This window comes from Ranitomeya variabilis, chromosome 5, assembly GCF_051348905.1.
Source record: "Ranitomeya variabilis isolate aRanVar5 chromosome 5, aRanVar5.hap1, whole genome shotgun sequence".
NCBI classification, from domain to species: Eukaryota; Metazoa; Chordata; class Amphibia; order Anura; family Dendrobatidae; genus Ranitomeya; species Ranitomeya variabilis.
The window spans coordinates 300,479,853-300,507,163 of record NC_135236.1 but is presented as its reverse complement, the minus strand read 5'-3'; the positions used below and the strand labels follow the sequence as shown (position 1 = coordinate 300,507,163).

At 43.4% G+C, this 27,311-nt stretch overlaps 1 protein-coding gene across 3 annotated transcripts in view; it reads left to right on the top strand.

Annotated features, from left to right (window-relative positions):
* LOC143775860 (protein kinase C theta type-like) overlaps positions 1-27,311 on the top strand; it is a 228,005-nt gene that overhangs the window by 135,902 nt on the left and 64,792 nt on the right. For all 3 annotated transcript variants that reach the window (XM_077264488.1, XM_077264489.1, XM_077264490.1), the window contains 3 exons: positions 15,785-15,947; positions 17,557-17,588; positions 17,682-17,767. In XM_077264488.1, coding sequence (XP_077120603.1) covers positions 15,785-15,947; positions 17,557-17,588; positions 17,682-17,767 — 281 coding nt within the window. The remainder of the gene's footprint in view (positions 1-15,784; positions 15,948-17,556; positions 17,589-17,681; positions 17,768-27,311) is intronic.

Sequence of the window (27,311 nt, the reverse complement as noted above, 5' to 3'; positions counted from 1 at the left end):
TCAAACAGTATGTTTGACAAGTGTGACCAACTTGTCAGTCAGTTTTCCAAGCGATGCTACAGATCGCTTGGAAAACTTTAGCATTCTGCAAGCTAATTACGCTTGCAGAATGCTAAAAAAACGCGAAAAAAAACGCAAAAAAAAAAATGCGGATTTCTTGCAGAAAATTTCCGGTTTTCTTCAGGAAATTTCTGCAAGAAATCCGCAACGTGTGCACATACCCTAAAAGTTGACCAGCGATTTCTAATTTTTACAAGAAGAATTACAAAATCATTTTTTTAGGGACTACATCACATTTGAAGTCACTTTGAGGGGTCTATATGATAAAAGATACCCAAAAGTGACACCATTCTGAAAACTGCACCCCCAAGGTGCTCAAAACCACATTCAAGAAGTTTATTAACCCTTCAGGTCCTTCACAGGAATTTTTGAAATGTAGAAAAAAAAATGAACATTTAACTTTTTTTCACCAAAAAATTTATTCAGATCCAAAGTTTTTTATTTTCACAAGGGCAACAGGAAAAAATAGACCCCAAAAATTTGTTGAGTAATTTCTCCTGAGCATGCCGATACCCCATATGAGAGGGAAAACCACTGTTTGGGTGCACGGCAGGACTCGGAAGGGACGGTGCACCATTTCACTTTTTAAATATAAAATTTCACGGAACAATTGGTGGATGCCATGTTGTGTTTGGACAGCCTCTGATGTGCCTAAACAGTGAAAATCCCCCACAAATGACACCATTTTGGAAACTAGACCTGTTGTGAATTCTGTTTGTGGGCTCCCCCGGTGGTGTTTTATGGTAGTGCCACTTATTTGCCTTCTTCTATCCTTGATCACCTGTTGACACCCATTAGGGGAGTTTCCTATTTAAGGCTGCTTGGCTGCTGGTCTGATGCCGGCCAACAATGTATCAGTAGCATTCTGTTGCATTCTCCTGCCTCAAGATCCTGTTCAGCTAAGTTGAATTTTGTTTCTAGTTTATGCTATTTTTGTCCAGCTATTTGCAATGTGACTCTCTGTAGCTGGAAGCTCTCGTGGACTGAAATTGCCACTCCAGTGGCATGAGTTGTCACTGGAGTTTTAAAGTAATTTCAGGATGGTGTTTTTGAGTAGTGTTTTGAAGTTGACCGTGAAGTGACTCTTTCCTGTACTTCTGCTATCTAGTAAGCGGACCTCACTGTGCTAAATCTGCTGTTCATCCTACGTATGTCTTTTCCTCTTGACTCACCGTCAATATCTGTGGGGGGCTGCTATCTCCTTTTGGGGTTCATCTCTGGAGGTAAGGCAGGCCTGTATATTCCTCTGATAGGGGTAGTTAGATCTCCGGCTGGCGCGTGGTGTCTAGGGCATCGTAGGAAACACTCCCCGGCTACTTCCAGTGTCGTGTCAGGTTCAGGTCACGGTCACTTTAGTTCCCATCACCCGAGAGCTAGTCCGTTGTTATTTTGATTTCCCTGCCATTGGGAAAATCATAACAGTTTGGCCGGCCCACATGTGTTAAAACTATGCACTAAAGCAGGAAAGGATATGAAAAGGTTTTTTTTCCTTCTGTGTTTGGAAAGTGCACCTTAGTGCTTATTTGTACTCCTTGCTTAAACTGCAGTCTTCAGCCTTTTTTTTTTTTTTCCTCTCCTCTTAATCTCTGAATGGCTTTGGTTACACCTGTTTGAATCATGGATCCACAGAGTTTGGTTGCAGGTCTGAATAACCTGGCTACAAAGGTCCAGAACTTACAAGATTTTGTTATACGTGCTCCAATGTCTGAACCTAAGATCCCTATGCCTGAATTTTTTACCGGAGACAGATCCCGTTTTTTGAATTTCAGAGAGAATTGTAAATTGTTTTTGTCTCTGAAATCTCACTCTGCTGGTGATCCTGCGCAACAGGTTAAAATTGTTATTTCTCTATTGCGGGGTGACCCACAAAGTTGGGCATTTGCATTGTCGCCAGGGGATCCTGCGTTATTAAATGTAGATGCGTTTTTTCTGGCTTTGGGGTTGCTTTATGAAGAACCTAATTTAGAGATTTTGGCTGAGAAAGCCTTGATAGCTCTTTCCCAAGGGCAAGATGAAGCTGAGATATACTGCCAAAAATTTCGTAAATGGTCTGTGCTTACTAAATGGAATGAGTGCGCTCTAGCAGCTAATTTCAGAGAAGGTCTCTCTGATGCCGTGAAGGATGTCATGGTGGGGTTCCCTGTGCCTACAGGTCTGAATGATGCCATGAAATTGGCTATCCAGATTGATCGGCGTTTACGGGAGCGCAAATCTGTGCACCATATGGCGGTATCTTCTGAGCAAAAATCTGTGCACCATATGGCGGTATCTTTTGAGCAAAAACCTGTGCACCATATGGCGGTATCTTCTGAGCAAAAACCTGTGCACCATATGGCGGTATCTTCTGAGCAAAAACCTGTGCATCATTTGGCGGTGACCTCTGAAAAGGCACCAGAGCATATGCAATGCGATAGTGTATTGTCTAGAGGCGAACGACAGAATTACAGGCGCAAAAATGGGTTGTGCTTCTATTGTGGAGATCCAGCTCATGTTATATCAGCATGCTCTAAACGCATAAAGAAGGTTGATAAAAAGGTTGATAAATCTTTTTCTATGGGTACCTTGCAGTCTAAATTTCTTTTGTCCGTGACATTGATTTGTACTTTATCATCTGTTACTGTGGATGCTTATGTGGATTCTGGCGCCGCTCTGAGTCTCATGGATTGGTCCTTTGCCAAGCGTTGTGGGTTTGATTTAGAGCCTCTGGAGGTTTCTATTCCCTTAAAGGGTATTGATTCTACACCTTTGGCTAGCAATAAACCACAATATTGGACACAAGTGACTATGCATCTTTCCCCAGACCATCAGGAGATTATTCGTTTCCTTGTGTTATATAATCTACATGACGTATTAGTACTTGGATTACCATGGTTACAAATTCATAATCCAGTCTTGGACTGGAGATCAATGTCTGTGCTGAGCTGGGGATGTCAGGGGATTCATGGGGATGCACCTTTGGTTCCCATTTCTTCATCTACTCCCTCTGAGATCCCAGCATTTCTGTCAGATTTTTATGATGTCTTTCAGGAGCCTAAAACTGATTCTCTCCCCCCTTACAGAGAGTGTGACTGCGCTATTGAGTTGATTCCCGGTAGTAAATTTCCTAAGGGTCGCTTGTTTAATTTGTCTGTACCTGAACATACTGCTATGCGGGAGTATATCAGAGAATCTTTGGAAAAGGGTCATATTCGCCCCTCTTTGTCTCCACTGGGGGCAGGGTTTTTCTTTGTGGGTAAAAAGGATGGTTCATTGAGACCTTGTATCGACTATCGACTTCTGAATAAGATTACAGTTAAATACCAGTACCCGTTACCTTTACTGACTGATCTTTTTGCTCGCATAAAGGGGGCGAAGTGGTTCACTAAGATCGATCTACGTGGTGCGTATAATTTGGTGCGGATTAAGCAGGGGGATGAGTGGAAGACCGCATTTAATACGCCTGAAGGCCATTTTGAGTATTTGGTAATGCCTTTCGGTCTCGCGAATGCCCCTTCCGTTTTTCAGTCCTTTATGCACGATATTTTCCGTGAATATCTGGATAAATTTATGATTGTGTATTTGGATGATATTTTGATTTTTTCGGAGGACTGGGAATCTCATGTTCAACAGGTCAGGAGAGTTTTTCAGGTTTTACGAGCTAATTCTCTATTTGTGAAGGGCTCAAAGTGTATTTTTGGGGTTCAGAGAATTTCCTTTTTGGGATATATTTTTTCCCCTTCATCTATGGAGATGGACCCTGTTAAGGTTCAGGCTATTTGTGATTGGGTACAACCTACTTCTCTAAAGAGTCTTCAGAAATTCTTGGGATTTGCTAATTTCTATCGCCGATTCATAGCGGGTTTTTCTGCCATTGCTAAACCTTTGACTGATTTGACCAAGAAGGGTGCTGATGTTGCTAATTGGTCCTCTGCGGCTGTGGAGGCCTTTCGGGAGCTTAAGCGCCGCTTTTCTTCTGCTCCTGTGTTGCGCCAGCCTGATGTTTCGCTCCCGTTCCAGGTTGAAGTAGATGCTTCCGAGATCGGAGCAGGTGCAGTTTTGTCGCAGAAAGGTCCTGACTGCTCAGTGATGAGACCATGTGCGTTTTTCTCTCGAAAGTTTTCGCCCGCTGAGCGAAATTATGATGTTGGAAATCGGGAGCTCTTGGCCATGAAGTGGGCATTTGAGGAGTGGCGTCATTGGCTTGAGGGTGCTAGACACCAGGTGGTGGTCTTGACTGACCACAAAAATCTAATTTATCTTGAGTCAGCCAGGCGTCTGAATCCTAGACAGGCGCGCTGGTCGTTGTTTTTCTCTCGATTTAACTTTGTGGTTTCATATCTGCCTGGGTCTAAGAATGTGAGGGCGGATGCCCTCTCTAGGAGTTTTGAGCCTGACTCGCCTGGTGATTCCGAACCTACTGGCATCCTGAAGGATGGGGTGATATTGTCAGCTGTCTCCCCAGACCTGCGGCGCTCTTTGCAGGAGTTTCAGGTGGATAGGCCTGATCGCTGTCCGCCTGGTAGACTGTTTGTCCCTGATGACTGGACCAGTAGAGTTATTTCGGAGGTTCACTCTTCCGCGTTGGCAGGTCATCCTGGAATTTTTGGCACCAGGGATCTGGTGTCTAGGTCCTTCTGGTGGCCTTCCTTGTCTCGAGATGTACGTATTTTTGTGCAGTCTTGTGATGTTTGTGCTCGGGCTAAGCCCTGCTGTTCCCGGGCCAGCGGGTTGTTGTTGCCCTTGCCTATTCCTAAGAGGCCTTGGACGCACATCTCTATGGACTTTATTTCTGACCTTCCTGTTTCTCGTAGGATGTCCGTCATCTGGGTGGTGTGTGACCGTTTTTCCAAGATGGTTCACTTGGTACCTTTGCCCAAATTGCCCTCCTCCTCTGAGCTGGTCCCTCTATTTTTTTCAGAATGTTGTGCGTTTGCATGGTATTCCTGAGAATATAGTGTCTGACAGGGGTACTCAGTTTGTGTCTAGATTTTGGCGGGCGTTCTGTGCCAGGATGGGCATCGACTTGTCTTTTTCGTCTGCATTCCATCCTCAGACTAATGGCCAGACTGAGCGTACTAATCAGACCTTGGAGACTTACTTGAGGTGTTTTGTGTCCGCTGATCAGGACGATTGGCTTGATTTTTTGCCATTGGCAGAGTTTGCCCTTAACAATCGGGCCAGTTCTGCCACTTTGGTTTCTCCATTTTTTTGTAATTCAGGGTTTCACCCTCGCTTTTCGTCCGGTCAATTGGAGTCTTCGGATTGTCCTGGAGTAGATGCTGTGGTTGATAGAATGCATCAGATTTGGGGACAGGTTGTGGACAATCTGAAGTTGTCCCAGGAGAAGACTCAACAGTTCACTAATCGTCATCGGCGTGTCGGTCCTCGTCTTTGTGTTGGGGACCTGGTTTGGTTGTCTTCTCGATTTGTTCCTATGAAGGTCTCGTCTCCTAAGTTTAAGCCTCGGTTTATCGGCCCTTATAGGATTCTGGAGGTTCTCAATCCTGTGTCCTTTCGTTTGGACCTCCCAGCATCTTTTACTATTCATAATGTTTTTCATCGGTCATTGTTGCGGAGGTATGAGGTGCCGGTTGTTCCGTCTGCTGATCCTCCTGCTCCTGTGCTGGTTGAGGGTGAGTTGGAGTATGTGGTGGAAAAGATCTTGGACTCCCGTGTTTCCAGACGGAAACTTCAGTATCTGGTTAAGTGGAAAGGCTATGGTCAGGAGGATAATTCTTGGGTGACAGCATCTGATGTTCATGCTCCTGATTTGGTTCGTGCATTTCATAGTGCTCATCCAGATCGCCCTGGTGGTTCTGGTGAGGGTTCGGTGCCCCCTCCTTAAGGGGGGGGTACTGTTGTGAATTCTGTTTGTGGGCTCCCTCGGTGGTGTTTTATGGTAGTGCCACTTATTTGCCTTCTTCTATCCTTGATCACCTGTTGACACCCATTAGGGGAGTTTCCTATTTAAGGCTGCTTGGCTGCTGGTCTGATGCCGGCCAACAATGTATCAGTAGCATTCTGTTGCATTCTCCTGCCTCAAGATCCTGTTCAGCTAAGTTGAATTTTGTTTCTAGTTTATGCTATTTTTGTCCAGCTATTTGCAATGTGACTCTCTGTAGCTGGAAGCTCTCGTGGACTGAAATTGCCACTCCAGTGGCATGAGTTGTCACTGGAGTTTTAAAGTAATTTCAGGATGGTGTTTTTGAGTAGTGTTTTGAAGTTGACCGTGAAGTGACTCTTTCCTGTACTTCTGCTATCTAGTAAGCGGACCTCACTGTGCTAAATCTGCTGTTCATCCTACGTATGTCTTTTCCTCTTGACTCACCGTCAATATCTGTGGGGGGCTGCTATCTCCTTTTGGGGTTCATCTCTGGAGGTAAGGCAGGCCTGTATATTCCTCTGATAGGGGTAGTTAGATCTCCGGCTGGCGCGTGGTGTCTAGGGCATCGTAGGAAACACTCCCCGGCTACTTCCAGTGTCGTGTCAGGTTCAGGTCACGGTCACTTTAGTTCCCATCACCCGAGAGCTAGTCCGTTGTTATTTTGATTTCCCTGCCATTGGGAAAATCATAACATAGACCCATCAGAAAACTGATCTAGATGTTTGGTGAGCACATTGAACCCTAAGGTGCTTCACAAAAGTTTATAACGTTAAGCTGTAAAAATAAAAAAAATCGCATATGCCTCACAAAAATGTTACTTTAGCCCAAATTTAGCATTTTAATTAGGGTAACAGGAAAAATTGCACCTCACAATTTGTTGTGCAATTTCTCCTGACTATGCCGATACCCCATATGAGGGAGAAAACTACTGTTTGGACACACAGCAGGGCTCGGAAGGGAAGGAACTTCATTTAAATGTATCATTTTCTGGAATCATTAGCGGACATCATGTCGCATTTGAAGAGTCCCTGATGTGCCTAAACAGTGGAAACCCCCATAAGTAACTGCATTTTGGAAACAAGACCCCTCAAGGAATGTATTTAAATGTGTGGTCAGCACCTTGAACACCTAGGTGCTTCACAGAAGTGTATATCATTGAGCCGTGAAAATGATAAAATCACATTTGCCCCTCAAAAATGTTATTTTAGCCCCAAATTTGGCATTTTCATAAGGGTAACAGGAGAAATTGCACCATACAATTTGTTGTTCAATTTCTTCTGAGTACACCGATGCCCCATATGTGGGGGAATACTACATTTGAGGCACACTGCAAAGCTCAGAAGGGAAGAGGCACCATATTGGAGTTTAGATTTTGCTGGAATAGTTTGAGGGGGCCATGTGTTATGATCCTAGTGGCTTAGGATCGCAAATCAACCAGCTAAGTAGAAGATAATAGGAGGAGCTCTGGGGATGTGGTAACTGGACTAACCGCAAACCTGATCCTAACCGCACACACTATAGGCAGCCGTGGAACGTTTCCTGAAATCCTAGACGTCTCTTCACGGCCTGAGAAACTGACTACCCCTAAAGAGAAAGTAAATACCTCACTTGCCTCAGAGAAATAACCCCAGAGATATAGAAGCCCCCCACAAATAATAACGGTGAGTTAAGAGGAAAAGACAAACACAGAGATGAAACAGGATAAGCAAATGAGGCCCGCTAACGCTAGATAGCAGAAAATAGCAAGGGATCTGTGCGGTCAGTAAAAAACCCTATGCAAAAATATCCACGCAGAGAATGCGAGAACCCCCACACCAACTAACGATGTGGGGGAAGCAACTCAGCACCCCAGAGCACCAGCAAGCAGGGAAATCACATATTAGCAAGCTGGACAAAACTCATCATATACTAGGAAACATCTTGAACACAGATGAGCAAAAATAAGCAAACCAAACTTAGCTTCTCTTGGAGAGACTGATAACGGATGTAGACAGGAGCAATCAGAATAGCACTGAATACAACGACAACAGGCAAGGAATGAAGGACCAGGTGGATTAAATAGGAAACCTAACTAGCAGATGACGAGACAGCTGATCCTGCCAGAAACCTGCAAAATAACAAAAAGAGCCACCAGGGGGAGCCCAAAGAGAGAACTCACACAGTACCACTCACGACCACAGGAGGGAGCCCGGAAACAGAGTTCACAACAGTACCCCCCCCTTGAGGAGGGGTCACCGAACCCTCACCAGAACCCCCAGGGTGATCAGGGTGAGCCACATGGAAGGCACGAACCAAATCGGCCGCATGAACATCAGAGGCGACAACCCAGGAATTATCCTCCTGACCATAGCCCTTCCACTTAACCAAATACTGAAGCCTCCGTCTTGAAATACGAGAATCCAAGATCTTCTCCACCACGTATTCCAATTCTCCCTCAACCAGCACCGGAGCAGGAGGCTCAACAGAAGGAACCACAGGCACCACATACCTCCGCAAGAAAGACCTATGGAACACATTATGGATGGTAAACGATGCCGGGAGGTCCAAACGAAATGACACAGGGTTGAGGATTTCCAAAATTTTATAAGGACCGATAAAACGAGGTTTAAACTTAGGAGAAGAAACCTTCATAGGAACATAACGAGAAGACAACCACACCAAATCCCCCACACGAAGTTGGGGACCCACACAGCGACGACGGTTAGCAAAGCGCTGAGCCTTCTCTTGTGACAACATCAAATTGTCCACCACATGGTTCCAAATCTGCTGCAACCTATCCACCACAGAATCCACCCCAGGACAGTCAGAAGACTCAACCTGACCCGAGGAAAAACGAGGATGAAAACCAGAATTACAAAAAAAAGGCGAAACCAAAGTAGCCGAACTAGCCCGATTATTAAGGGCAAACTCGGCCAATGGCAAAAAAGTCACCCAATCATCCTGGTCAGCAGAAACAAAACATCTCAAATAAGTTTCCAAGGTCTGGTTAGTTCGCTCGGTTTGGCCATTCGTCTGAGGATGGAAGGCCGACGAAAAAGACAAATCAATGCCCATCTTAGCACAAAAGGACCGCCAAAATCTGGACACAAACTGGGATCCTCTGTCAGACACAATGTTTTCAGGGATGCCGTGCAGACGAACCACATTCTGAAAAAATAACGGAACCAAATCGGAGGAAGAAGGCAACTTAGGCAAGGGCACCAAATGGACCATTTTAGAAAGACGATCACAAACCACCCAGATGACAGACATTCTCTGAGAGATCGGAAGATCCGAAATAAAATCCATGGAAATATGCGTCCAAGGCCTCTTAGGAACCGGCAAAGGCAAAAGCAAACCACTGGCACGAGAACAGCAAGGCTTAGCCCGAGCACAAATCCCACAGGACTGCACAAAGGAACGCACATCCCGCGACAAGGAAGGCCACCAGAAGGATCTAGCCACCAAATCTCTGGTACCAAAAATCCCAGGATGACCCGCCAACACTGAAGAATGGACCTCGGAAATAACTCTGCTGGTCCATCTATCTGGGACAAACAGTCTCTCTGATGGACAACGGTCAGGTCTATCCGCCTGAAATTCCTGTAACACCCGTCGCAAATCTGGGGAAATGGCAGACAAAATTACCCCCTCTTTGAGGATACCAACCGGCTCAGAAACTCCGGGGGGGTCAGGCACAAAACTCCTAGAAAGAGCATCAGCCTTCACGTTCTTCGAACCAGGAAGGTACGAGACCACGAAATCGAAACGTGAGAAAAACAACGACCAACGAGCCTGTCTAGGATTCAACCGCTTGGCCGACTCAAGATAAATCAAATTTTTATGATCAGTCAAGACCACCACACGATGCTTAGCTGCCTCTAGCCAGTGTCGCCACTCCTCAAATGCCCACTTCATTGCCAACAACTCCCGATTACCAACATCATAATTTCGTTCAGCCGGCAAAAATTTTCTTGAAAAGAAGGCACATGGCTTCATCACAGAGCAATCAGAGCTTCTCTGTGACAAAACAGCCCCTGCTCCAATTTCAGAAGCATCAACCTCGACCTGGAAGGGAAGAGAGACATCTGGCTGACATAAAACTGGAGCCGAAGAAAACCGGCACTTCAGCTCCTGAAAGGCCTCAACGGCCGCAGGAGACCAGTTAGTCACATCAGAACCCTTCTTGGTCAAATCCGTCAAAGGTTTAACCACACCAGAAAAATTAGCAATGAAGCGACGGTAAAAATTAGCAAAACCCAAGAACTTCTGAAGACTCTTAACCGATGTAGGTTGAGTCCAATCATGAATAGCCTGGACCTTGACTGGGTCCATCTCAATAGAAGAAGGAGAAAAAATAAAGCCCAAAAAGGAAACTTTCTGGACTCCGAAGAGACATTTGGAACCCTTCACAAACAAGGCATTGGCACGCAGGACCTGAAATACCATCCTGACCTGCTTCACATGGGATTCCCAATCATCTGAAAAGACCAAAATATCATCCAGATACACAATCATAAATTTATCCAGATATTCTCGGAAGATATCGTGCATGAAGGACTGAAACACAGAAGGGGCATTAGAAAGTCCAAAAGGCATCACCAAGTACTCAAAATGGCCTTCGGGCGTATTAAATGCTGTTTTCCATTCATCGCCCTGTTTTATACGCACAAGATTATACGCACCGCGAAGATCTATCTTGGTGAACCAACTAGACCCCCTAATCCGAGCAAACAGATCAGACAACAATGGCAAGGGATACTGGAATTTGACCGTGATTTTATTTAGAAGGTGATAATCTATACAGGGTCTCAACGAACCATCCTTCTTGGCCACAAAAAAGAATCCCGCACCAAGAGGGGACGAGGAGGGGCGAATATGTCCCTTCTCCAAAGACTCCTTTACATAGCTCCGCATAGCGGCATGCTCTGGTACAGACAAATTAAACAGTCGTCCCTTAGGGAACTTACTACCAGGAATCAAATTTATAGCACAATCACAATCCCTATGAGGAGGTAGGGCACTGGATTTGGGCTCATCAAATACATCCTGGTAGTCCGACAAAAACTCTGGGACTTCAGAAGGAGTAGAGGAAGCAATTGATACCAAGGGAGCATCGCCATGAATTCCCTGGCAACCCCAACTCAACACAGACATAGCTTTCCAATCCAGGACTGGATTATGAGCCTGCAACCATGGCAGACCCAACACGACAACGTCATGCAAATTATATAACACAAGAAAGCGAATCACCTTCTGATGTGAAGGAGTCATACACATGGTCACTTGAGTCCAGTATTGAGGTTTATTCTTGGCCAATGGTGTAGCATCAATTCCCTTCAATGGAATAGGGAACTGTAATGGCTCAAGGATAAAACCACAGCGCTTGGCAAATGACAAATCCATCAGATTCAGGGCGGCACCTGAATCTACAAAAGCCATAACTGAGTAGGATGTCAGAGAGCAAATCAAAGTAACAGACAAAATGAATTTAGGCTGTACAGTACCAATGGTGACAGATCTAGCAAAGTTTTTTGTGCGCTTAGAGCATGCTGAGATAACATGAGCTGAATCACCACAGTAACAGCACAACCCACTCTGACGTCTATGATTTTGCCGTTCAATTCTGGTCAGAATCCTATCACATTGCATAGACTCAGGTTTCTGTTCAGAAAACACCGCCAGATGGTGTGCAGGTTTGCGCTCCCGTAAACGCCGATCAATCTGAATGGCCAAAGCCATTGACTCATTCAGACTCGCAGGCGTGGGGAACCCCACCATAACATTCTTAATGGCTTCAGAAAGACCTTCTCTGAAATTTGCAGCCAGGGCACACTCATTCCATTGAGTAAGCACCGACCATTTCCGAAATTTTTGACAATACACCTCAGCTTCATCCTGACCCTGAGAGAGAGCCAGCAAGGCCTTTTCTGCCTGGTTCTCCAGATTAGGTTCCTCATAAAGCAATCCAAGCGCCAGAAAAAAAGCATCCACATTCAGCAATGCAGGATCACCTGGCGCCAGGGAGAAGGCCCAATCTTGAGGGTCGCCACGTAACAGAGAGATAACAATTCTAACTTGCTGAGCGTAATCACCAGAGGAACGAGGTCTCAAAGAAAGAAATAATTTACAATTATTCTTAAAATTCAGAAACCTAGATCTATCTCCAGAAAAAAACCTCAGGAATAGGTACTTTTGGCTCAGACATAGGACTGTGAACAACAAAATCCTGAATGCTTTGCACCCTTGCAGCAAGATGATCCACACTAGAAGTCAGACTCTGAATATCCATGTCTGCAGCAGAACTCAAAGCCACCCAGAGATTAAGGGGAGGAGAGAAGCAGGACAGACTGCAGCAAAGGGAGAGGAAAAAAAAAATTGTACTCAGGACTTCTCTTATCCCACTTCTGCGATGCATTAAACACTTTTTGGCCTGTTGTACTGTTATGATCCTAGTGGCTTAGGATCGCAAATCAACCAGCTAAGTAGAAGATAATAGGAGGAGCTCTGGGGATGTGGTAACTGGACTAACCGCAAACCTGATCCTAACCGCACACACTATAGGCAGCCGTGGAACGTTTCCTGAAATCCTAGACGTCTCTTCACGGCCTGAGAAACTGACTACCCCTAAAGAGAAAGTAAATACCTCACTTGCCTCAGAGAAATAACCCCAGAGATATAGAAGCCCCCCACAAATAATAACGGTGAGTTAAGAAGAAAAGACAAACACAGAGATGAAACAGGATAAGCAAATGAGGCCCGCTAACGCTAGATAGCAGAAAATAGCAAGGGATCTGTGCGGTCAGTAAAAAACCCTATGCAAAAATATCCATGCAGAGAATGCGAGAACCCCCACACCAACTAACGATGTGGGGGAAGCAACTCAGCACCCCAGAGCACCAGCAAGCAGGGAAATCACATATTAGCAAGCTGGACAAAACTCATCATATACTAGGAAACATCTTGAACACAGATGAGCAAAAATAAGCAAACCAAACTTAGCTTCTCTTGGAGAGACTGATAACGGATGTAGACAGGAGCAATCAGAATAGCACTGAATACAACGACAACAGGCAAGGAATGAAGGACCAGGTGGATTAAATAGGAAACCTAACTAGCAGATGACGAGACAGCTGATCCTGCCAGAAACCTGCAAAATAACAAAAAGAGCCACCAGGGGGAGCCCAAAGAGAGAACTCACACAGTACCACTCACGACCACAGGAGGGAGCCCGGAAACAGAGTTCACAACAGCCATGTCACATTGGCAGAGCCCCTGAGGTACCAGAACAACAGAATCCCCCTATATGTGAACTCATTTTACAAACTACACTCCCCAATGAAGTTGTCTAGTGGTGCAGTGATCATATTATTATTATTATTATTTATTATTATAGCGCCATTTATTCCATGGCGCTTTACATGTGAGGAGGGGTATACATAATAAAAACAAGTACAATAATCTTGAACAATACAAGTCACAACTGGAACAGGAGGAGAGAGGACCCTGCCCGCGAGGGCTCACAATCTACAAAATCATATTGACACCACATGAGCCTCACAGAATTTTATACCACTGAGCGGTGAAAGAATAAATTACATTTTTACCACTAAAATGTTGTTTTAGCCACATGTTTTTAATTTTTCTAAGGGCTAATAGAAAACTTTTTAACAACAAACTGAGGTCCATCTTCTCCTGAGTGCACCAATACCCTACATGTAATCAGGAAATATTTTTCAGGCAAAGCTCAGAAGGCAAGTAGGGTCAGATGTGGTTTGCAAGTGCCATGACCAACTGGGAGAGCCAAGGAGGTGCCAGAACAGCAGAACCCCCCCATATGTAATCCCATTTTACAAACTACACCTCTCAATGAATTCATCTAGGGGTGCAGTGATTATATTGACACCACGGGTGTGTCACAGAATTTTATACCATTGGGCAGTGAAGAAAAAAATAACAACATTTTTACCACCAAAATTTTGTTTTAGCCCCAGATTTTCCATTTTCACACAAGAAGTGGGTAAAAATGGCACTAAAATTTGTCCCACAATTTTTTATGAATATTGCAATACCCCATATGCGGCTGTACAGTACTACTTAGCCACGTGGAGAGGCTCGGGAGGAACAAAGCGCTATTTTCCTCCTGGAGGGCAGATGTTCCTAGAACAGTTTGCGGACTCCATATGCAGAACCCCTAATTGCTAGAAGAGCAAAATTCCCCTCAAATGACCCCATTTTGCAAACTATACTCCTTGGGGAATTTATCTACAGGTGTAGTGACGATATTGATTCCATGGGTATTTTCCAGGAACAAGCAGCAATGAATGTTGCTGAGTGAAAATTGCAAACTGCCATTGTAGTGACCAGCACGCTGTAGTGACCAGTACGTTGCAGTCACCAGTACGTTATGCCCAGCCTGTACTTTTGGAGACTTGCATCTGTAAGTTAGGTGGGTTCTCATCATTTCAGAAATGCCAAACATGGATGAAATATGTGGTTTAGGTACACTGTGGGTCTCAGAAGGGATAGGGCATTTGGATTTGGGTGCACATAATTTGCTGAATTTCTTTTGGATGGTTATGGAGCCATTTTGCTTCTCCAGAGCCTTTGTGCTACCAGTAATGTGGAAGCCCCCTATATATTTCCATTAACAGATGACAGACCTGAGTGGGGACTTGCTTTTTTTGTGGATTGAGTTGAAGCTTATAGTGGGAACATTTTACATAATGTTTGGGATCACATTTTTCCGGCAGTTACTAGCATTTGTTTGCTGTGTTTGTTTTAATTGGTTAAAATAAAAGGTACCGTACATTTTAAAGGTATTAGTTTTTGGTGAGCTCCTTGTCTACTAAAACCTGACTATCAATACATATTTTTTTCTTTGTCATTGAAGAGTGTCAGAGAATAGTGACCAGAGCAGCAAGAAGGGCAATTTGACAGGGAGCAGCAACCAGAGCAGAGTGTCAGGGCAGAATGACAGGGAAGAAGTGCAGGGCCGAGTGACAGGGCAGAGTGACAGGACAGTGTCATAAACCTGCACATCTCTAAACTACCCCCTTCTGCTCCATGAGGTCCAGGCATAGGTCAGGGATCACACCATGCCAGACTACAGAAACCAGATCACCGTCCTATCTGAAGAACACAGGGAGGGGAGATTATTTCATGAATATGATGGAAGGAGCAGGACATCTACACCAGGGCTTCAGTCCTTGTGTGAAACACTGCCCTCTCCCACGAGAGAAATGATGTTGAGAGTCTTGAGCCTCCTGCCCTTCCCTTCACACAACAGGAGCACAGCAAGCAGTACTTACGCTGTGCTGAATCTAGGCAATCTGATGGAGCAGCAGTGGATAGCTATAGGTGCAGATTTTCCTCCTCCTCAGCACTGCCTTCAGACTACCCTATGCACAATGTATTTGTCTACTGATTGGCAGAACATCGTACCACAGCCCCTGCTGACTGCCGTTCCACCAATCACTGCTGAGCTTTCTTTTTTTTCACTGCCTCATCTGCAGCTCATTCTGTCTGCCCTCACCACTGCAAAAAATCAAACCCCTCTCCCCCTTAGAAAAACAGCAGAATGCCTTACAAGTCTGGAAGGTGACAAAAAAGGAAGTTTAACACTATATGTTTGTCTCAGTAACCACCTAGCACCACATCGCATCAGCGCCGATTATACCTAATTAGATGATAACCCTAATTGTTTAAAAAAAGAATTGGGTGGAGACCCCCCAAAAATAAAAACGTTCATGAAAGGGCTGAATTGTGGCAGCAATATACCGCATTACCCCTACAAAAATGTCAAATTAATATAAGAAAAGTAATTGTTTTTATACTTTGATTTTATTTTTAATTTTATTTCATATTGTTTTCCTTTTACAGATCCAAAAAGCCATTATGATCCAGACTCAGAAAGACAATTCGCCTTACATCAGCGTCGTGGAGCCATTAAACAGGCCAAGGTTCATAACATCAAGTGCCATGAGTTTATAGCTACTTTCTTCCCACAGCCAACGTTTTGCTCCGTTTGTCATGAATTCGTATGGTAAATGCAATGATTAGTGCTTTATACCTGAAAACATTAAAAGGACATTTAGTTATAGTTTGGTTTGTGTGTATATGTGTATCAAACTTTTTTGTTGTATCCTAGTTTGCAAACATAAAGTCCAATCCATCAAGACTGGCGTGTTGGAATTTGGTGTGCCTAATTCAGTAATAGGCGCACAACACTTATTAAATTAGGCCCATCTTACACATGGTATGCGCCTCCACCAGAAATGCTACAAGTTCATTTCTAGCGAAATTTACGCCTGAAAAGTGGAGTAAATGTTGATGAATTTGATGGGTGGGCTTTGCCATACTGTCTCACCATAGCCACTCTCATTTTTGCAGTGCATAAAAACGCCAAAAGTCACCTCACTTTTGCATAAACTCGAGATGCAGAAAAATGTTGTGACATTTCAAGGTGTTTGAAGCCAGTATAAGACCCTTGATGAATTGAGCCCACTGAATGCAGCATATGATCTGTTGTATTTTTCTACTTTTACCCGACTTAGCACTGCATTTACTCCTGTATTTGTCTAGTTTTGGTGAAAACCCCTGCAATCCTGAGAACAGGGTTCTGGAACCTGGTAATCAGGCTCTGCAGAGTCCCATAATGAATTGAACAGAGGTGCACATGCTCATCTATAGAACTATCACAAATAGCTAATTGTTGTGTTTATCTTTCTGCGGCAGTGCTATAGGCAATGCATGGAGCAAAGATCGAGCATCCGTACCTCCACTCCATTCACTTTAGGGCCTTATAAAGCAAGCTTCATGGATTCCAAAGCTTCGTTGGTAGGATTGCTTGGGGTCCCAACAGTTATTGGATGGGCCAGTGCTCCTCCTTGAGTTATAATTGAGGCCAGCAGTATTGCTATGCCATTGGTACATCAATGCTGATATATGATGGTGCCTTGACTCCGCAGCATTAGTAGTGCATTAAAGGTGCAGTGAGTCCAGAGACGGGTACCCAGAATTAGGAGCTACATATGCTTCTGCTATCCTCTCTGGCCTTAGCGTCTATTTTGGCAATGAGCAGTGACAATAAAAGACAAAAGAACTTGTATCTTGTTAACAAGGTAAAATTTTAAAAACTAAATTGTCTAGTTGCAAGCACTATCCAAATATTCCCGTATAAGAAGATGGGAATAACCCTTTAAGAGCAACTACGCAACTCCATCCCAGGCCCTTAGCTATGGCCTGTCACATATGGGCCCTGCTGGGATACAGCAGAGCTTGGCAGGGCATGCAGGGGAGTAGGTATGAGTTTCTTGGAAAATGGCTAATGCATGGCTCTTACTTTGTATGACTCAATTTTTATCTGTACACTTGATGAGTATGAAGCGTTTCTCTTGTTATTTTAAGGGCATTTACATTTAGTTGGCTTCTGCCTTACACAACAGTTATGTTTTATGTAATATTGTGTATCATAGGCTGTTATATCATACTAATGGCCAGAGGGGTTAGCTGAGTCATAGCTTAGATGATGAATCTTTGAAAGATTGAATGGAAATACATTAATTAATATATATCATTAATTGCATTCTATTTAACTTAACCGGTAAAAAAGCGATCATTGATATTAGTTCTCTACGTTGTCATTTTTTTAGGGGCCTCAACAAACAAGGATACCAATGCAGACGTAAGCATTTTAGATCTTACTTTAATGCTCTGGAAACCTGTTGATAATTGTCCACAATATTTATTTTTTCCATGTTTCATATTTTGCATTTAGAATGCAATGCAGCTATTCACAAGAAGTGTATTGACAAAGTTATAGCAAAGTGCACAGGATCTGCGATCAACAGCAACGAAACAGTGGTATGTTTGATATAGATATTTCGTTCCGTGTAATTCCTCTATATCGTACTTTACACAGGTAAGAACTATAGTGGGATATGTTAGGCAGTGGGACAAACATAGAATTGAGGGATTCCACAGCAAAGATCAGAATGCCTCCTCATATAGTTGTAGGTTTTTCTCTATATGGCCCACTTACAAGGTTGGCCAAACCTGCCGATATCGACGGCTTTGAATGACAGGATTTGATTTGTGTTTATTTTGCCTTTTATGCCCTTTCGATAACTTTTCTCCCTCATTTGTATTTAGATATGCCATCTAGGAAAATATAGATTTCAAGTTGGTTTCTCCAGTAAAGAAATGATAAATTATGTTACTGGTAGCTGATAAGTCATTTAATACCTTTCTGCTTGCACAACACTCCTGATTCACACATGAACACTTCAGAAACCTTCAAGTTTCCTCCATTTGAAATGTGTTTGAAGTCTAGTCCCTATACCCTTGAGACGCACTTTGTACCTTTCATCTTCACTTCATAGGCTTGGGCTGATGTAACAAAAATTATCATATACAGAATAACAAATGTAAGCAAGGCACACTTGGTAGTCCGCCGTCTCAAGATGAGGACTTCTCTGTGTCTTTTGAATCTTTTGTGGATGGAGGTTTGTAAAGTGATATGACTTTGATGCCACACTTTTTCTGACATTGTCACTATTAACAGTCAGTAGTAAGTAGGCAGAAAATGTGTGACTCACTTTAGTAAGTAATCAACAAACGTGCAGTCCGTGTCATGTTGGGTTATTTTCGAATGAACGTACTCTTTTCAAGTGCTGGCCTAAAGGTGGTTTCACACATAGCAGTGCATTCTTGTGGCTTCCTCATTGAGTTTGTGTTTTTTACAGTTCTGGTGTTTTTTTTAACAAAATCATATATATGCTGTTTTAATCAGTATTCCATAGGTTTGTGTATTAGAAAAATGCATGAATGCTTGTATAAAATAAAGCTATAAAAATTTCTAAAAGAAAGCAATGTGAATACCTTTCTGCCCAATGATGACAAAAGTATTCTAGGAGTGATACATTTTTTGGCTAACCAGAAAATGATATGTTTGCAGGCTTTAAGAGCACAGGGGCTAATTCTTCAGGCAGGATTACAAATAGATTAATAAGAAAAAAGCACAACATTTAAGGAATACTACAGTAGGACATTTGTTCAGGGGGGTGGGAGGTGTGATGCCTTCTATGGGCTCATACTCACATGCGAGAAACTCGGATGAGTCTCGCACGTCAATACCTGGCACTGCACCTGGTACTCAGATCGGAGCGTGCGGCCGCATAGCAATACATGCAGCCGCACGCTCCGCTCCTGAGTGCCGGGTGCACTGCCGGGTATTAATTGAAAGACTCATCCGAGTTTCTCGCATGTGAGTATGAGCCCTAAAGATAAGCCAAGGAAATCAAGTTAGGCATTTTCTTACAAATGGAGAGGCAGTGGGAATAATGTTCTTAGTTATCTGGAGTCCGTCTGGTGGAGGTGTGAATTGTATCCATGTAGTGACTCATAAATCCAGGTGTTAAATTGAGTCCTAGTGTCAAAGAATTGAACATCTTCATTAGTTTGAATTCCCAAATTTTTCTTTCTCTGTCATCCTTAAAATGACATTTTAGTATTAAGACTTTTAAATCTGTCGTACTGTGTCCAGGTCCAGAGAAATGTTTTACCACAGGCGCAGAAAGTAAAAAAAGCAAGAAATTAATGGCGTCTTTACAATATAAAAATAATGTAAAATTGTTGGTACAAAATCTAAAGGAGAAAGTATCATGTCACTACCAAAAAACTAATATTTGATTGGCCGGAGTCCGACCACTAGACATGCACTGGTCAATAGCTAGAACAATATGGGCAGCATGGTGGCTCAGTGGTTAGCACTATTGCTTTGCAGTTCTGCAGTCCTGGGTTCAAATCCCACCAAGGACATCTGCAGGGAGTTTGCATGTTCTGCCTGTGTTTGCTTAAGTTTCCTCCCCACAAAATCCCTCAAACTCCAAAGACATACTGGTAGGGTTCCCAGGCAGTTAATGGGTTAGTAACAGAATTCCCACTGGCCTAGGGAAGGAGAATGGTTAAAATGGCACTGTATGTTCACCAAATGTTGCGTAAGTCAATAGTATAAACGAATGTAAGAAAATTTGTAATATATCTTATCAATAGGGTATAGGGGCATATGACCCCTGGGTTGGTCCTTTAGCAAATGTTTAGGGCTGAACAGCCATCCAATACTTTAGTGGCTCTGTACCTTAAAGGGAACTTGTCACCAGGAATAACGCTGTGTTAACCTGCAGATATGGGATTAATCTGCAGATTAACAGTGTTATTATGCTGTCCGGTGCCTGCAGGCAGCCAAATGCAGTGGGAAGAAAAGGATCTTTATTCTCTGCATCTGATCACTTGTGCTATATAGAGCAATGTCACTGTAATGCTGTATATAGCAAAATTCACAGTTTCCTATTAACGCAAGCCAAGGACCGACTTTCACAGGACTACCATCATGACAAGCACAGGGGTCTCCTGAAGACCCGTGGCCATTATGGCAAACCATTGGCACCCTATGGTCAGGTCATGAGAATGCCAATAAATGCATAGAACAGCATTCCCCCCTGTTGACATGTTGTAAATGCCACTGTCACAGACAGCGGGCATTAAACAGGTTAACAGCCACAGGTGGAGCTTCACTCCACCCACAGCTGTTAGAGGCAGATGGTCGTTGATTTATCACAGCCATCATCTGCCAGCAAAGATGCAGGCTCTGCTTCCAAGCCTGTATCAAAATCAGGGACCCAGTGTATCACATAGTCTGTATATAAGTGCATTTATAATATAAAAACTGATGTCCATATGAGCATATAATATAGGTCAATGCCTAATGCAAAACAGTTGGAAATAGATGCCTCAAGATGCCACAAAGAAGATGTCATTTAAAAACAAGTGGTTATGTAGCCATGGCCACAAAGGTGTAAAGGCAGATAAGTATGTTAATGCCTGTATAATATTTAAAATGGTATCCAAGGGGTAACATTTCTTGTTGCGGAAAGTGACATGTTAAGCATGCTGAGATGAGGAGACTTAAAGCCACAATGCTCCTCTGGGAAATGTGCAAATTGTCTCTTCAGAGAGGAAGAGGACTTCAACTCTAGTGCCACCTATAGGAAGTAGCAATTCTAGAAGTTAATGTTGACTCTTTATCGAGCCTTGCCACATGACTTGAGATAAAAGTCTAAACCAGAGTATAAAAACTGACATCAGGTGAGTGTGCAAATAAATCAATGGCTGGTGCAAAAAGAGTCCGATATAAATGTCTCAGAATCTGACTGTTTTGCATTAGGCATTGACCTAGATTATTTGCTCATATAGACATTCGTCTATCTACCATATAGGTGCTTTATTATCTCTGATCTTGCTATTTGACTTAAGCTCTGTTCACTCACTGCAGTGTCTGTCTGATGTACACATGGTTTCTATTATATGTCGTATTTTGCAATTCAGTAAATTTTTCCATTTCAATTAAATAAAACTGTACATTTTGCTTATACTTTTGTTTGGCATCTCTGATTTTTTGTTTTGGTGTCATAAAATAGCAGTATTGTTTCTAAGATCAGGGAGAGTGCTCACCAATGCCATTTAATTCATCCTCCACAAACACGCTATAATATCATGGCTCAAGCAGGTCATTCCAATTCAAAAATGGGATAAACTCTAGTGAAATACTGTCACATGTCTGTCTTATTAAATAGGTAAAAATAGGGCCAAGTACCATTTCAGTTATCATTAGTATTAATCTGTACACAGCCTGCCTCCATCAGTTTTTACACACCCATTGACAGGGGAAATAGAAAAATTCAGCTGTCAATTTATTCATATGTTTACAAGAGGCATGACAGGAAAAAGACTACTTTCTCCCAAAAAAATAATGGGGGTATGTCCGATTTTTATCAGGGTCACTAATGAAAATCATCCATAAAATTCTTAGGATCTGTGATGGACCGCACCCAAATGCCATCAGTGTGGAAGTTGTGTGCTGTCTGTGATTACCATTGTAATGAATAGGAGAAGCTTTGTAATTTAGATGTTTGTCATATGTAAAAATCACTGATGGTAAAAACTGACACTGTCCAAACACTGATGAAAATTAGATCCAAAATGCTGATAACATTTTTTGTGTTTGTAAAAAAAAACCACTGGATAAGTATATGATGAGTTTTATAGCACCAGCATTTCTATAACATACAGTGTCCTCAAAAAGTGTTCATACCCCATGAACTTTTCCACATTTTTTCACTTTACACCCCAAACTTAAATCTATTTTAATGTGATTTTATGTGATATACCAACACAAAGTGGCATGTATTTGGGAATTATAAATGAAATGATACATGGATTTCTAATTTTAAAAATATTAATCTAAAAATTATGCCGAATATTTGTATTCAGTCCCCTGTAGTCTGATACCACTAAATAAATTGCCTGGAGAAGTCACATAATTAGTCAATTTAGTCAGTGTGTAATTTATTCTCCGTGTCACTACAGCTGTTCTGTGAAAGCCTCAGAGGTTTGTTTGATAATATTAGGGATCAAACAGCATCATGAAAAACAAGGACCACACTTGACAGGTCAGGGATACAGTTGTGGAGAAGAGTAAAGCAGGGTTAGAGTCAGGACCGCCATCAGGGCATTACAGCCGTTACTGCTGTATGGGGCCCGGTCAGCAGCAGTAAACAGAGGGGCCCGCAGATCCGGGGCCCCACTGTTGTGCTTCTACTGATCGGGCCCCATCGTGCACTAAAATATTGTGCACTGCGGCGCACATGTCGGCGCTGGGGCCCGGGAGCCGTTTTGGAGCTGTGCACGGCCGTCTCACCTAGTCGGCTGTGCAGCTCCTGCTCGGCTGTAGCTAGAATGTATGGGTTCCCGGCAGGTCCTGACTACAGCCCATCCATTCTAGCAATCTCAGTAGTGAATGTGCTAGAATGTAGGGGCTCCTGTCAGGTTCTCTCAGCAGCCCATACATTCTAGCTGCTGCTTCACTGCTGGAAACACTAGACGCCCTGGGAACGACTGAGGTGAGTATAAAAAACATTTTTGTTTTTTTAAATAGGTTAGGTGGGGGGAGTGCAACTGCAGATGATGATGTTTTAGGGAGTACTGCACATGATGAAATAATAGGGGGCTGCAAATGATGAAGTAAGGGGGACTGCAAATGAAGTGAAGGGGGATAGGGGACTGCAAATGATGATGTGGGGGTGATGGGAACTGCAAATGATGGGGTGATGGGACTGCAAATGATGTGGGGGGACTGCAAATGATATGGGGGGACTGCAAATGATGTGGGGGGACTGAAAATGATGTGAGGGTGATGGGGACTGCAAATGATGTGGGGGTGATGGGGACTGCAAATGATGTGGGGGGACTGCAAATAATGTGGGAGGACTGCAAATGATGATGTGGGGGTGATGGGGACTGCAAATGATGATGTGGGGGTGATGGGGACTGCAAATGATGTGGGGGTGATGGGGACTGCAAATGATGTGGGGGTGATGGGGACTGCAAATGATGTGGGGGTGATGGGGACTGCAAATGATGATGTGGGGGTGATGGGGACTGCAAATGATGATGTGGGGGTGATTGGGACTGCAAATGATGTGGGGGTGATGGGGACCACAAATGATGTGGGGGTGATGGGGACTGCAAATGATGTGGGGGTGATGGGGACTGCAAATGATGTAGGGGTGATGGGGACTGCAAATGATGATGTGGGGGTGATGGGGACTGCAAATGATGTGGGGGTGATGGGGACTGCAAATTATGTGGGGGTGATGGGGACTGCAAATGATGTGGGGGTGATGGGGACTGCAAATGATGTGGGGGTGATGGGGACTGCAAATGATGTAGGGGTGATGGGGACTGCAAATGATGATGTGGGGGTGATGGGGACTGCAAATGATGTAGGGGTGATGGGGACTGCAAATGATGATGTGGAGGTGATGGGGACTGCAAATGATGATGTGGGGGTGATGGGGACTGCAAATGATGTGGGGGTGATGGGGACCACAAATGATGTGGGGGTGATGGGGACTGCAAATGATGTGGGGGTTATGGGGACTGCAAATGATGATGTGGGGGTGATGGGGACTGCAAATGATGTGGGGGGACTGCAAATGATGATGTGGGGGTGATGGGGACTGCAAATGATGATGTGGGGGTGATAGGGACTGCAAATGATGATGTGGGGGTGATGGGGACTGCAAATGATGTGGGGGTGATGGGGACTGCAAATGATGATGTGGGGGTGATGGGGACTGCAAATGATGATGTGGGGGTGATGGGGACGGGAAATGATGTGGGAGTGATAGGGACTGCAGATGATGTGTGTTTGAGGGGGTTCTGCACATGATGAAATGATAGGGGGCTGCAAATGATTATGTAAGGGGGACTGCAGATGAAGTGACGGGGGGATAGGGGACTAAATGATGATAGGGGACTAAATGATGAAGTGGGGTGATGGGGACTGCACATGAAGTGAGTGTGAGGGACGTGGACAGCAATTGAATTAAAGGTGGGGGTGGGAAGAGCAAATGGTGTATTGAAGGTGGGGAGAGCAAATAATTAATTTTGAGGGTGGGGGAAGAGCAATTGATAATGAATAGAGGGTGGGAGAGAGAGAAGACATGACAATGAATTGAGGCAGAAGGGGCATGTAACTATAATGAATTGGGGTAAGGGTTAGAGCGGGAAGTACATAGTGGGGGTCGTTGAGGATAAAGTGACTGGTAATAAATTGGGAGAAAGAATACAGGTGCTAATTAATTTATATATTACATGGGGAAAGTGACTATATACAGATAGTGGCGAATTATAATTTATATTTGGAATGGTGGGCTGCATAATAACCAATTATATATTAATGGTGGGTGAACTTCTGTAGTCAGATGTGTAGTGTAGAAGAAAGGGAAAAAATGGGGAATGTGCTCTGGAAGCGGTGCTCTAGATAACTGTGTTATTTTATGCAGAGACGAGTCCTGGCTGAAAGAAGCGATGGCGGTCTGCGCTGGATTAAAAAGAAACGCAAAGATGAAGGACTTTAGCTAGAGACGTCACTGGTGAGTATGTTACCTGTACACTGACACCATACACTGTATACTGTATACAGAGCTCCTGTGTATAATGTTACTGGTGATCACTATATTATCTGTACACTATACACTATATACAGAGCTCCTGTGTATAATGTCACTAGTGATCGCTGTATTACATGTACACTGTACCCTATATACAGAGCTCCTGTGTATAATGTCACTGGTGATCCCTGTATTACCTGTACACTGACACTATATAAAGAGCTCCTGTGTATAATGGCATCGGTGACCACTGTATTACCTGTATACACACTGCATACTAAGTACAGATCTCCTGTGTATAATGGCACTTATGGTGATAGTATTTTTTTTAAATTAATGATCAGTATTGTAGTATTCAGTCACAATGTGGTGGTAATGTGTTGTCCAGCCATGGTGTAGCGGTATTTGTTCCTTGTATGTGCTATTATTCGGTCACTGTGTGGTGGTAATATGTGGTCTGTTCATGTTGTGTTGGTATTTGTTCCTTGTATGTAGTTGGTCACCATGTGATGTTAATATGTGGTCTGGACATGCTGCGGTGGTATTTGTCCCTTGTATGTGATATTGTTCAGTCACTGTGGTGGTAATATGTGGTCTGCACATGGTGTGGCGGTATTTGTTCCTTGTAGATAGTATTATAGGTCACTATGTGGTGATAATATGGTGTCTGGTCATGGTGTTGTGGTATTTGTCCCTTGTATGTGGTATTATTGGTCATTTGAAAAATTGAAAAATAAATAAAAATACATCTAAATTGTATTGCATATTTTAACAAATGTTTAATAGGTTAGAGTAGAGTAGGGCCCGGCCAAAAGAGTCTACCTTGTTGTCGTCTCAGATTAAAAAAAACCTTTTGGCCACAACAAAAGCTGCTGGCTATGTGTTTGATCTGGTGATGGGAACTGTTAATGTGTGATTTGTGAGAAGTGGAGTTTTGCCAAGAGACAGCGGTGGGACTGTGGACAGTTTGAGGGGTGGAGGCGGGGCTGATGTGGAGCCTGGGCGGAGTCTTAAGGGGGCCCTGAAAATTTTGCCAGTATGGGGCCCTGAAATTCCTAGTGGCAGCCCTGGTTAGAGTATACAACAATAGCCCAAGCTCTGATCATTTCACAGAGCACTGTTCAATTCATCAACCAATAATGGAACAAGTATGGCACAACTGCAAACCTACCAAGACATGGTTATCCACCTAAACTGACATCCCAAGAAAGGAGAGCACTAGTTGGAAAATCAGCCAAGAGGCTCATGGTCAGGCTGGTGGATTTGCAGAGATCCATAGCTCAGGTTGGAGAATTTGACCACAGGACAATGAATAGTTGTATACTCCAAAAATCTGGTCTTTATGGAAGAATGGCAAGGCATTTTTGAAACTAAGCCATGAGAAGTTCTTTTGCCGTTTTCAAAGAGGAATCTATGGAAGAAGGTGCTCTGGTCAGATGACACCAAAGTAGAACGGTTTGGGGTAAATGCAAAACGCTATGTGTGGTGGAACACTAACACTGCACATCACCCTGAAAACACCATCTCCAGCATCAAACATTGTGATGGCAGCACCATGCTGCGGGGATGCTTTTCTTCATCAGGGACAGGGAAGCTCGTCAGAGCTGATGAGAAGATGTAGTTAGGTAAATACAGGGCAAGCCTGGAGGAAAACCTGTTAGAGGCTTCAAAGGATGAGACTGGGTCATAGGTTTATCTTCTAGCAGGACAAGAACCTTAAACATACTGCCAGAGCCACAATGGAATGGTTTAGATCAAAGTATACTCATGTGTTTGATTGGCACAGTCACAGTCCAGACCTAAATCCCATTGAGAATCTGTGGAAAAACTTGAAAATTGCTGTTCACAGATGCCTCCATCCAATCTCACTGAGCAAAGGCTAATTTGTAAAGAAGAATGGACAACAATCTCAGCCTCTAGATGTGCAAAGCTGGAAGAGACGTACACCAAAAGGTTGCAGCAGTAATTGCAGTGAAGGGTGATCCTATAAATCTTAGGGGGGGCTGAATACAAACGCAAGTCACAATATTCAGATTTACATTTTTTAAATATTTAGAAAACGATGTATCATTGTATCATTTCCTTTGAATACTTGCTACTTTGTGTTATTAATCCCTTCTTGATCCCAGCTTTTTTCGGTTTTGCGTGTTCGTTTTTCGCTCCCCTCCTTCCCTGAGCCATACCTTTTTTATTTTTCTGTCAATATAGCCATGTGAGGGCTTATTTTTAGCGGGACAAGTTGTACTCTTGAATGACATCATTGATTTTAGCATGTCGTGTACTAGAAAACGGGAAAAAAATTCCAAGTGCAGTGAAATTGCAAAAAAAAATCTCCAGGTCATTAAGAGTTCATAGACACCAAACATTTCTAGGTTCTTTTTTATCTACGCAGT